General features: G+C 43.2%; 1 protein-coding gene across 1 annotated transcript; it reads left to right on the forward strand.

Moving 5' to 3' along the window:
- The first annotated feature begins 48 nt into the window (after positions 1 to 48).
- On the forward strand, positions 49 to 4,469 carry LOC109875674 (lysM and putative peptidoglycan-binding domain-containing protein 3). Its single transcript, XM_020468094.2, has 3 exons — positions 49 to 253; positions 2,482 to 2,753; positions 2,888 to 4,469. Exons 2-3 carry the CDS (start codon positions 2,490 to 2,492, stop codon positions 3,563 to 3,565), a joined length of 942 nt encoding a protein of 313 aa, XP_020323683.1. The 5' UTR covers positions 49 to 253; positions 2,482 to 2,489; the 3' UTR covers positions 3,566 to 4,469.
- Positions 4,470 to 12,609: the final 8,140 nt, after the last annotated feature.

Below are 12,609 nucleotides of genomic sequence, written 5' to 3' on the forward strand. Positions count from 1 at the left end.
GTGACGTCGTCATTGTAAATAAGAATTTGTTCTTTTAACTGACTTGGCTAGTTAAATATAAGTAAATACAATTGCATCCGTTTCAATGGGGGACTTTTATTTTTTTAAGGCTAACTGCCGATTACACAATTGTTGCTCACGACACGCTGGTGGCGTTCATTTGTTTCGCTAGTAGCCAATTATGTATTTGATAGTAGCCAGAGGAAGAATGGAAATGGCTTAGGTCGTCGAAGAACGTTGCTCATGTTTTCAGGTAAATAAACTATTGGTGCTTCGTGACTTTTTAATTCGCTAAATGTAACACGAACCTTTCCACGCGACAATAATCGTCAATGTACTATAGATAGCTATCTAACTAAGGCACGTTAACTGAAAAAAAAAAATGGGTAGAGATGCTAGCACAGGTTAGCTAGCCCTCCTTTAGTTGCCAGCCAAGCTAACTAGCTTAGCGTTAGTTAAGTATTTGACACCTGCCCCAATTAGTTGGGTTACAAAGTGATCGGTTGCTTGCGTTTTGGGTGTAGATAGCGTTAGTTTATCGTGAGAACACAATCGCTAGCTTGCTAGTTGCTTGCCCGCATAGTGTTAGTTTACGATTAGCCAGTGCGGTATCTCCGTGCTCCTGTATAAATTGGCATAAATTATTAGTGAAAGTGAATTACGTTAATAAGTCTGCTTCTTTCGCATGGCAGTTAGTGGTGAGGAGTCTACCGGAAAACGATTTCACTATTAATTCCATGTTAAGGGTTCACGCAAACATAATTTTAAACTTTGATTTACTATTGACAGATACAACTGACTTCGGGATTGTATATCCATTCGCTCTCCTTTAAAAATATGTCGTCTGATTTTTATTCCTTTGTCACCGAATTGTTTAATCAAACTTTTCGCTGCCAGCTTCTGATATCTAAAAACGAGTCTCTTGAATTAGACGAGCGCGCACTAGGCCAGAGCTAATTTGCCCCGGGTTTCAAGTCATGGTTAGACTCGACCAGAAAACAGAAGTTTTTATGCACTGATACCAGCGACACGTTTGATTAAACAATACAGAGACAAACAAAGCAGCTAATTGGGATTCATAATACATACAATACACGATTACTTGTATTTAATGAAAACGAATGAAAATAATACCAGAAGGAGATTTTGTTGTTGTGCATTTTGGCTAACTCTAACCCGTTTCCTAACCTGCTACGAAAAGTCCAATCTGACGTTAATTTGACAAATGCTGGATCGCTTCCAGCCATGATCTGGTTTCCCTTTGGCTAAACTAGCTGGCTTGCAGAATTACGCTAGTTTTCGTCCTCATTGCCAAACTTCATAAATACTGTACCCTCAACTTCAAAACTCTTTTGCTATTTAGAATGAAACGTAAAAAATATTTTACTTTGTGGAATAGTTGTGACTGTGTTGAGACACATTATCTGTCATAAAACGACTGTGGTGAAATATACTATTGCTACTTAACGCAGATCCAAGTTCAGTTTTGAGATCCACCGGCGTCATTGGTGTAGGGTTAGCTGGACGATTCTGACTGGTCTTGGAACTGTGACAACAGGCAGCCTCTCCCCGCCTGGCTCGGTGGGATATGTAGGGATTTTGCCAACACAGCCAGATATGTTCCCAGTCTTGTACCCTTAACTATCGTATTGTACCAATGTTTGTCCTCTGTAGTTGCGTGACTTTCTTTGCTGAAATGTATACTTTTTCAATAAATGTTAATCAAAATACAACCACTGACTGTTTGCTTGTTGATGTTGCTCTAAGATGACAATTAAGCGCAAATTTGCATGTGCCAATTGAATCTCAACAAGGAAACCAAAGTATTGACCTTGGGCGAATGAATGTACTCCGAGTTGGATTCCAAAGCCTGGTCTCTGCTCCACTCCGTTGGTGAAGTTCATCAGAAACTGCCTTCACCATGGAGTGGAATTAAATCGGCTACATCAGTAGCAGACGTTCCTCTCTGAATGTTAAATGGAAAACAACGGCTACATTAGCTAGCCACGGATTATATAAACTAGGACCTTGATTACATTGCAGTCACTGGGGCATCTATCTTATCAGTCAGTATTACTGGTTGAATGTACAAGATAGGTGCAGTGGACTTTAGCTAGTCAGTTAAGTTGAATCACCCCTCTGAAGATCCATTCAACTGGAAGAGTTGGACTAAATGCTCTGCGCCTCACATACTAGAGGCTTCAAAACGTGCCAATGCATGCTATATTGAATCATGTGTAGGCTAGCTGCAGCTTTCAAAACAAGCTGCAACCTGACAAACATGGTTTACTCCTTTATTGAAAGAACTGACAGCTGTTGACAGTGATGCCAATATTCCCTGTACATCTTTGAAAATCTGGAAGTTTCCTTTTGGGAAATATCAAACAGGTGAAATTTGACTTCAACCTCATACATTAGGTATCATTTTTAATGACAATTCTTGTATAGCTTTCAATTACAATGTCTTGCTCCTCTGTTTAGAGTGAAAAATGACTGGGAGAAGCCCGCACTATGGTTTCCAGTCGGCCACGACGGTGCAGCCTGCCAATGGAGGACACGCCTACCTATTTGGGAACAGCTCTGAGAATGATCTCTCGGAGGAGGATGGTGAGAGCTACGAACTACGCTCCCGAGGCCGGGACAGGCTGCGCAGGAGCACCTCCAGGGAGAAGTTGGACGACATTGTCCACCTGGTCCGAGACATCAAAGAAGGGGACACTCTGAATAGCTTCTCGCTGCAGTACCACTGCTCAGTAAGTCAACCTTAATCCCTGTCTTACACTCTAATGACAAAGCCCTTACAGACAGACCAGCTTTGACTTTTCACACCACTTTTTTTTTGCTACCCAAGTAAAGTGAAATCCTTTGTTTTGTCTGTGTGCCGTAGGTGGCGGACATCAAGAGGGCCAACAACCTGTTGACAGAGCAGGACTTCTTTGCGCTGAGATCCATCAAGATCCCTGTGAAACGCTTCAGCGTGCTGACAGAGACCCACAGCATCGCGCCTCTCAAATCTGCCTCCCCCACAGGCCTCCGACGTTTCCCCCAGCCCCCTATCTCACCGGAGATCTCCACAGACTCCTCCTCATCCACAGACAGCGTGGGCAGCTTCCTGCAGGAGAAGGACAAAGACATCGAGCTGCTAGTCAAGTCCACCGGCACCTCCAGAAGCAGCCTGAATGAGGTGGTCTCCTCCCTGACCCTCCAGCAGCCCTTACTACTGGGGGATTCTGACTTCAAGCCTGTCTTCAGGAAGGACCCCTACCATGGGGCGGACTGGGGCATGAGATGGTGGACGGCGGTGGCCATCATGGTGGTGGTTGTCATTGTCACACCAGTGTTCTACCTGTTGTATTATGAGGTGCTGATGAAGGCGGACGTTAGCCACCACACCACCACGCCGTCGACCAATCCTAAGGGCATGCAGCATGCCCAGATTCCTGAGCCTGTGGAAGTCAATGGAAAGCCCAACTCAGGACCTCAGGCTGGAAACATACCCAAACCAAACTCACAGAGACACAATGAGGTGGATGACCACCCAGGCCCTAAGAAAGAGAAAACGTAGTGAGGGATTTAGACAAACTGCAGGAGCTGGAGGTATCTGAGCAGTTGTGAAAAAAGTGATTATCCAAGCTCTCTGAGAATCACTTTATGGGGAACAGAATCCATTGGGAAATTATAAGGGGAAAATGAGGACAATCTGTTGAATTGTTTCAGTGGACATGCAGTATGTACGTTTTTAAAACATGTTTTTAAAGCAGGTTTGTTTTTTGTTTTTTTGCACAGTGGGACCCAACTGCTTATTCTGCCCCTCTTGTCAGCTGATGGGACTAGTTCCACCATAACACTGTCTGAAGTGGGGTTTGTTCTTGGTCAAAACAGTACTGATTGCTGCCACTTGTCACTTAAAATAAGTAATTTATCTGTGGAATATTAGTCTTATTCCAACATCAGTATTGAAGTTAGTCTAAAATGTGATGCAAATTTTCTTGAACATTGTTTTGATCTTTTTGCTTGTCTGGGAAGAACTGCGTTTGGAGTCCCACAACCTTCATTTCTAGGGTGACGAAACGGGAAATGCACAATGTTGCCCAACACTAGCTAGGTATATTCCAGTGAAATGTTATATTTATAAACTGGTTGCCAATGTAATTAGAGCAGTAAAAATACATGTTTAGTCATACCCATGGTATACGTCTGATATACTACAGCTTTCAGCCAATCAGCATTCAGGGCTCAAACCACCCAGTTTATAATGTAGTTTATTTTCCTCATCACTAGTGTTACGAACAGTATGTGCCTTCAACCTGTGGAACACTATGGCTGCATAGACACAGGCAGCCCAATTATTATTTTTTCCAAATATTGGTCCAATTTATGAAAAAAACTCCAGAATTGGGCTGCTCGTGTAAATGCAGCCTTACAGGCTGAAAAGAAAGTATATTTTGAATAAATTATTGATGCTCAGACTTGAGTGTGTTCATGTCGGTTTTTGTTTTGTATAATTCTCATTTGTTTATACAAAGATCTAGTTATTCTAATGCAAACTCACTTCCACCACACACGTCTTGATGATTCTCTCATCGTGCGTATAGTTTCACCAAACAAAATGTTTGACAGTGTTTGGTAAAAGATCAACCATAACTTTCAGGAAAACATACATTTGGAAGAATGACATTAACATGCAGTCGGAGGTTAAATATGAGGCTTCATCCATGTCATCACTACACCAAAATCATCATTAAAATAGCAATGTAATTTTCCTACAAAAAGGTAGCTGTTAAACTGGGCATTTCTCCATTAAACTGAATTGGGTGTGTGAATGTTATGTCCATGCATAAGTAGCAATCCAATGCCTCATATTTCACATCGTGATCTTCCAGCATTACAAATACATGCCAAACTATCGGAGATGCCTCGGTACCAAATGCAGTAAATGTATGGAAGTGTGCAGGCGAACAACTTGTATCTATTTGAAATCTAATACATTGTGTGATAGAAGTTGACTACTAAAGTGAATCAGATCAAATTGTGCTTCTGTTACAATGAGGGGGAGAGTTACCTCTTCTAAATCCCCCTCGTCCAACTCCTCCAATTTCTTCCTATCTAACAAACAGCTTTCACACACACACTGCACATTATGGGAAGGTCATTAGAATGACACTTCCGAATGTACAAACTAATCCCAACCCCTCATTTCCACAGAATGGTTGTTTAATCAGTACATTTAAATAAGAATAAAAGTGATGAAAGTGACATCTAATTTACTGAGCACATCTTTTTCTTTGCTTGATACCTTATGGGTATTTTCTTTGCACTTGCTAATATTATGTCTACTTGGAAATATATCTGTTAGTATGATGTCATATTGTAAAAAAAAAAAAAGGTTGAAGAACTAAGTACCCGGTTTAAAGTTTAACTTTTTCTTTTGAGGCATCAGTTCTTTTGGAAAGAGCTGCCAGTCTAATGCCAAACATAAGATATATTGAAATCAAACGGACGATGACCAAATTCACTATTTTCCTGGTATCCTCTCCTCAGCCAACAAGTTTTGCCTCTTGACACCTCGCCTTGTATCTTTCCACATCCATTTGATATGTAAACAGTAAAGGTTATGAATGCTGACACAGACACTAAATGCTCAATTAAGTCAAGCACGTTTTGAATCATCTTTAAAAATCTGCAGAAAATCTCTTAAATGCGTTTCTCCTGTAGTACATTGAGCATATGAGACATTGGACAGCTCAAAGCTCCAGATAAATGAGTTATCCTTCTATATCAAGAAGCGCAATAAGGCTGCACTTGATACACGGATACACCAATTTACCCCAGAAGAGTATGTGCTCTAAATTCAAGCTTAGTCAGGTCAGGGATTTCTAAAGCATTAGTCTCTCCTAGATCTGCCTCTCTGTCTCCAGATAGAATATGATTAAATGGCTCCGGTTCCTGAGTGTACCATTAACTCACCTCATGCTATTGTCTTAGTGGATGATGTCATACAGTACTGTACACTGACTATTGCTGCTAATGCACTCTCTCACCTTTCCTAGCCAGAGGCCTGATGTTGGGTAGTCGACTCATGGTTTCCGTCATCTCCTGTTACAGGGCCAGCATGTACTCCTCATCTTCTCTGGCTTTCAGTGGCACAGGCTTGAACTCCACATCCTGAATGTGGAAAATAATTAATCACACCAGGAATCCACCCAGAAACAGTAGATGTTGTACTTATAGTAAACAAGGTATTTCATCAGTGAAAATACTGTCGTACTAGAAGCCCATTCTTCCCAAGACGGTGTCTCTTACTAAAACCATGAAACTGAGACAAAAGCATCCATAAACCTGAGATTTATTCATTAAGTCGCAGACTGTTGCCAAATGTTTGGTCTGTTGCAAAAAGTTTTATTACGGAAACTGTTTATCGGTTACTCTAGGAACCAAACAGGAGCAAACCGAACGAAACAGGGAGGGACCTACCTGAATTTGTCCAATAGAAAATCGTTTTCCTTGCGAAATGTTTCGCAACAGATTAAACGTTTTGCAATGGATTCCGACTAATGAATATACCCCTGGTAAATAATAAAGTTTAGTACTCACTGGGGACTCATTCTAGTCTGAAGTATATTCAGTGCTCAATTTCTAAATCAGGCGATGCCAGAACAAAAAGTGAGCGCAAGAGGGGTGTGAAATGGGGAGTTCCGAGGTACCGGAATGCAATATATATATATATATATATATTGCCAACTCATTCAAATATACAGTACAAGTCAAAAGTTTGGACACCTACTCATTCAAGGGTTTAAACAAATCAAAATATATTTGAGATTTTAGATTCTTCAAAGTGGTCACCCTTTGCCTTGATGACAGCTTTGCACACAGACAGTCATTATTCTATAACTTTAGAAAATGTATTTCAATTTATCAGGGGTGCTGCAGCTCCTCCGGACATCTTCACGTGGCTATGATTCCATTTGTTTTACCAGGTAAGATGACTGAGAACACATTCTCATTAACAGCAACAACCTGGGGAATAGTTACAGAGAGAGGAAGGGGATGAACGAGCCAATTGAAAGCTGGGGATGATTAGTTGGCCATGATGGTATGAAGACCAGATTGGGAATTTAGCCAGGAAACCAGGGTTAACACCCTTACTCTTACAATAAGTGCCATGGGATCTTTTGTGACCACAGAGAGTCAGGAAACCCATCTTTCCGTGGCCTCCAACTGCTCTTAAATGCTAGTAAAACTAAGTGCATGCTCTTCAACCGCTCGCTTCCCGCACCCGCCCGACTAGCATTACTACTCTGGACGGTTCTGACTTAGAATATGTGGACAACTATAAATACCTAGGTGTCTGGCTAGACTTGTAAACTCCTTCCAGACTCATATTAAGCATCTCCAATCCAAAGTTAAATCTAGAATCGGCCTCCTATTTCGCAACAATGCCTCCTTCACTCATGCTGCCAAACATACCCTCGTAAAACTGACCATCCTACCAATCCTCAACTTCAGCGATGTCATTTACAAAATAGCCTGCAACGCTCTACTCAACAAATTGGATGCAGTCTATAACAGTGCCATCCATTTTGTCACCAAAGCCCTATATACTACCCACCACTGCGACCTGTATGCTCTCGTTGTCTGGTCCTAGCTACATATTCGTCGCCAAACCCACTGGCTCCAGGTCATCTAAGTCTTTGCTAGGTAAAGCCCCGCCTTATCTCAGCTCACTGGTCACCTTAGTAACACCTACCCGTAGCACGTGCTCCAGCAGGTATATTTCACTGGTCATCCCCAATGCCAACACCTCCTTTGGCCTCCGTTCCTTCCAGTTTCTCTGCTGCCAATGACTGGAACGAATTTTAAAAAATCACTGCAGTTGGAGACATAACTCCCTCACAAACTTTAAGCGTCGGTTGTCAGAGCAGCTTACCGATCGCTGCGCTGTACACAGCCCAGCTGTAAATAGCCCATACAATCAACTACCTACCTCATCCCCATATTTGTTTTTGTGTTTCTGCTCTTTTGCAAACCAGTATTTCTACTTGCACATCCTCATCTGCACATATCACTCCAGTGTAAATTGCTAAATTGTAATTACTTCACCACTATTGGCCTATTTATTGCCTTACCTCCTTACTTCATTTGAACAAACTGTATACACATTTTTCTATTGTGTTATTGACTGTATGTTTGTTTATCCCATGTGTAACTCTGTGTTGTTTTTATCGCACTGCTTTGCTTTATCTTGGCCAGATGGCAGTTGTAAATGAGAACTTGTTCTCAACTGCCCTACCTGGTTAAATAAAGGTGAACTAAAATTTAAAAAATTTAAATGTATCATCCCATCCAAAAGACAGCACCCTACACAGGGCAATGTCCCCAATCCATGCCCTTCAGATATTGGGATATTGTTTTTTTTCAGATCAGAGGAAAGAGTGCCTCCTATTGGCCCTCCAACACCACTTCCAGCTGTCAGACCATGACCTTAGAGATCCTTATTATTCTCTATGTTTGGTTAGGTCAGGGTGTGACTCGGGTGGGAAAATCTATGTTTTCTATTTCTTTGTGTTTTTGGCTGAGTATGGTTCCCAATCATATATAGGTTGTCATTTTCCTTTTGGGTTTTGTGGGATCTTGTTTTCTGTATAGTTTATTTTGCCTTACAGAACTCTGCGCTTTTGTTTTTGTCGTTGTTATTTTGCTTTTGGTGTCATCAATAAAAAGAACGATGTACGCCGACCACGCTGCACCTTGGTCCGGTCATTCCACAAATGAGGAACGTGACAGAAGATCCCACCAAAAACGGACCAAGCAGCGTGGCCAGGATGAGTGGACATGGGAGGCGATCATGAATGGAGTAGGACCCTGGACGCGGGTAAGAGAGTATCGCCGTTCAAGGGAGCAGATGGAGGCAGCGAAAGCAGAACGGCGACGATACGAGGAATTAGAGGAACGGAGCAAGCACGAGAGGCACACGGGGAGATTGACGGAGTCAGGTTTTAGACCTGAGCCAACTCCCCGTGCTTACCGTGGGGAGAGTGTGACTGGTCAGGCACCGTGTTATGCAGTGATGTGCACTGTGTCTCCAGTGCGCATTCACAGCCCGGTGCGCTCTGTGCCAGCTCCTCGCGGTTGCCGTGCTAGAGTGGGCATCCAGCCAGGACGGATTGTGCCGGTTCAGCGGTCCTGGTCTCCAGTGCGACTCCTCGGTCCAGGATATCCTGCGCCAGCTCTACGCACGGTATCCCCAGTTCGCCAGCACCACCCAGTGCAGCCTGCACCAACTTCCCGCACTTACTGTGCTACCGTTGGTATTCAGCCAGGATGCGTTGTGCTAGCTCTGCGCTCCAGAGCTCCGGTGCGCCTCCACGGTCCAGTGTGTCTTGCGCCGGCTCTACGCACTATGCCTCCAGTGCACCTTCATAGCCCAGTGCGTCCTGTGCCAGCTCTCCACAGTCACCGAGCTAAAGTGGGTATCCAGCCAGGATGTGTTGTGGCAGCTCCACTCACTATGCTGCCAGTACATCTCCTCAGTCCGGTGAGACCTGTTCCGGAGCCTTTAGCGAGGGTTCCCAGTCCGGAGCCTCCAGCGAGGGTTCCCAGTCCAGAGGCTTCAGCGAGGGTTCCCAGTCCAGAGGCTTCAGCGAGGGTTCCCAGTCCAGAGGCTTCAGCGAGGGTTTCCAGTCCAGAGCCTTCAGCGAGGGTTCCCAGTCCAGAGGCTTCAACGAGGGTTCCCAGTCCAGAGGCTTCAACGAGGGTTCCCAGTCCAGAGCCTTCAGCGATCTACGGTTCGGAGGTCCCCGCAACAATCCCCGCAACAATCCCACAATCCCTGCACCAGAGGCGTCACCGAAGTAGGGGGAGCCTCAAGCGGAGCGGGGTCGGCGTCCCGCACCGGAGCCTACACCGAGAGTAGATGCCCACCCGGACCCTCCCATATAGGTTCAGGTTTGCGGCCGGAGTCCGCACCTTTGGGGGGGTACTGTCTCGCCCTGACCTTAGAGATCCTTATTATTCTCTATGTTTGGTTAGGTCAGGGTGTGACTCGGGTGGGAAAATCTATGTTTTCTATTTCTTTGTGATTTTGGCTGAATATGGTTCCCTATCAGAGGCAGGTGTCTATCGTTGTCTCTGATTGGGGATCATATATAGGTTGTCATTTTCCTTTTGGGTTTTGTGGTATCTTTTTTTCTGTATATTTTATTTTGCCTTACAGAACTGTGCGCTTTCGTTTTTGTTGTTGTTATTTTGCTTTGGGTGTCATCAATAAAAAGAACGATGTACGCCTACCAAGCTGTACCTTGGTCCGGTCATTCCACAAACGAGGAGCGTAACACCAGCAGCATCTAGTCTCCCATCTAGTGACCAACCCAGACCTATAAGTGGCCTATAAGTAAATAAATGCAATGCTGGAGAAATAAGAGTTGTGACTCATGTCTATCAGAGCAGAGAGAGATCATAGAAAGTTCATCTCGTTCTAGTTCTGTGAGAGATACAGGCGTGCTACTCACACAGTCATGGCCACGCATTGGTCTAAACATAGGTTACAATGTTACACAACCCATAAACCCGGCTGACCCAACCCGAATCAACTCTTAGAATATCAGGCCCTGGACAACCACTTTTTTCACATTACATAACGAAGAGGCAACTCGAATGAACATTAATCGCTTTTATTTGGATTTTTAAACTGCAAAAAGTGAAATTATTTTTTCATGCCACGAGAGGTACCAAATCTGGACAAATAGGTTCCGGAACTAAACAGTGGAAAATGGAAAGGTGCAACCAGCTCAAATGAATCCCAGGGCATATTCCCCCTGCTGAGGCCCAGGGGTTTGATGTTGAAACTGAAGGAAGCTATCCCACAGCCTTCACCACCTGCAATGTCTGCACTACTGAGGGAGCTACTCCTGAACGTCTCATAACAACACTATGTCCTCTCTAATATAGGTTAATGGCTCACTCTCTCTCTCACACACAAGCGTGTGCTCACACACACACCATTTAATTCACTGACAGCTGCATCACAGTAAGCCTATGGTGTGAATTCAATGAATGTTTGTTTGGTGCATGTTTGTTCTGTTCTTTCTTTTGAACTAGAATAACGTGTTCTGTGTCAGTTAATGTGTGGCTTAATCAGATAGTTTAATGTCATGAAGTTAAATGTAGGACCTAATCACCACACAACCACGCCAACAATTAATTTTATCCAATGATTTATATAGTATCATTGGTTGAAGCTCAATGTTAAATTAAAATCTCCATACCATCATATCTAAGCCGAAATCACACCAATGTCGATGTAAATTAGCTAATAAACTTGGAGGTACATGAGCCATCCGCCAGTTACTGACAACCACAAACAGGATTTTTAAAACAGTGTTACAGAAATCCCCCTGCCAAGGGTACTGTGGAACTCATTTCCAGGGTGTGTGTTGTTGTTTATGTCTGGCTGGCGCCACTCCTCAAGTGAGAGATATCAATCACCTCCAGATTGTGGCTTCAGCCAATCAGACTGTTCCCATGCACCCCACACCCTGCCCATGCACTGATCATGCATCCTGTGATTCTACCTAGCCCAGCACTGGCCAGTTGGGTCGGGTGCATTCTCTCTCAAGTGTATTTAGTATTTATTATGGATCCCCATTAGCTGTTGCCAAGGCAGCATCTACTCATCCTTGGGTCCAGCAAAATGAAGGCAGTTTATATCATTCTAAAAACATTACAATACATTCACAGATTTCACAACACACTGTGTGCCCTTAGGCCCATATTCCATCACTAGCATATATCTACAAAACAAAATCCATGTGTACTTGTGTGAAAAGTGTGTAATATATCATGCGTGTGTGTATGCATGTGTATGTGCCTATGTTTGTGTTGCTTCACAATAAGGTATATTTGTATTAGTTTAAAAAAATCTAATTTTACTGCTTGCATCAGTTACTTGATGTGGAATAGAGTTCCATGTAGTCATGGCTCTATGTAGTACTGTGTGCCTCCCATAGTCTGTTCTGGACTAGGGGACTGTGAAGAGACCTCTTGTAGCAAGTTTTGTGGGGTATGTATGGGTGTCCGAGCTGTGCACCAGTAGTTCAAACAGACAGCTCAGTGCATTCAACATGTCAATACCTCTCATAAATACAAGTACAAGTGATGAAGTCAATCTCTCCTCCACTTTGATCCAGTAGAAATTCACATGTATATTATTGATATTAGATCTCCGTGTATATCCAAGGGCTGTCCCTTTTTGTGGCACTTGACCACACTACTGAACAGTAGTCCAAGTGCAACAAAACTAGGGCCTGTAGGATCTGCCTTGTTGATAGTGCTGGTAAGAAGGTAGAGCATTGCTTTATTATGGACAGACTTCTCCCCAGCTTAGCTACTGTTGTATCAATATGTTTTGACCATGACAGTTTACAATCCAGGATTACTCCAAGCAGTGCATATTATTTATTACAATATTTAGTTGAGGTTTAGGGTTTAGTAAATTATTTGTTCCAAATACAATGCTTTTAGTTTTAGAAATATTTAGGACTAACTTATTTCTTGCCACCCATTCTGAAACTAACTGCAGCTCTTTGTTGAGTGTTGCAGTCATTTCAG

This window comes from Oncorhynchus kisutch, linkage group LG3, assembly GCF_002021735.2.
Source record: "Oncorhynchus kisutch isolate 150728-3 linkage group LG3, Okis_V2, whole genome shotgun sequence".
Classification (NCBI taxonomy): Eukaryota; Metazoa; Chordata; class Actinopteri; order Salmoniformes; family Salmonidae; genus Oncorhynchus; species Oncorhynchus kisutch.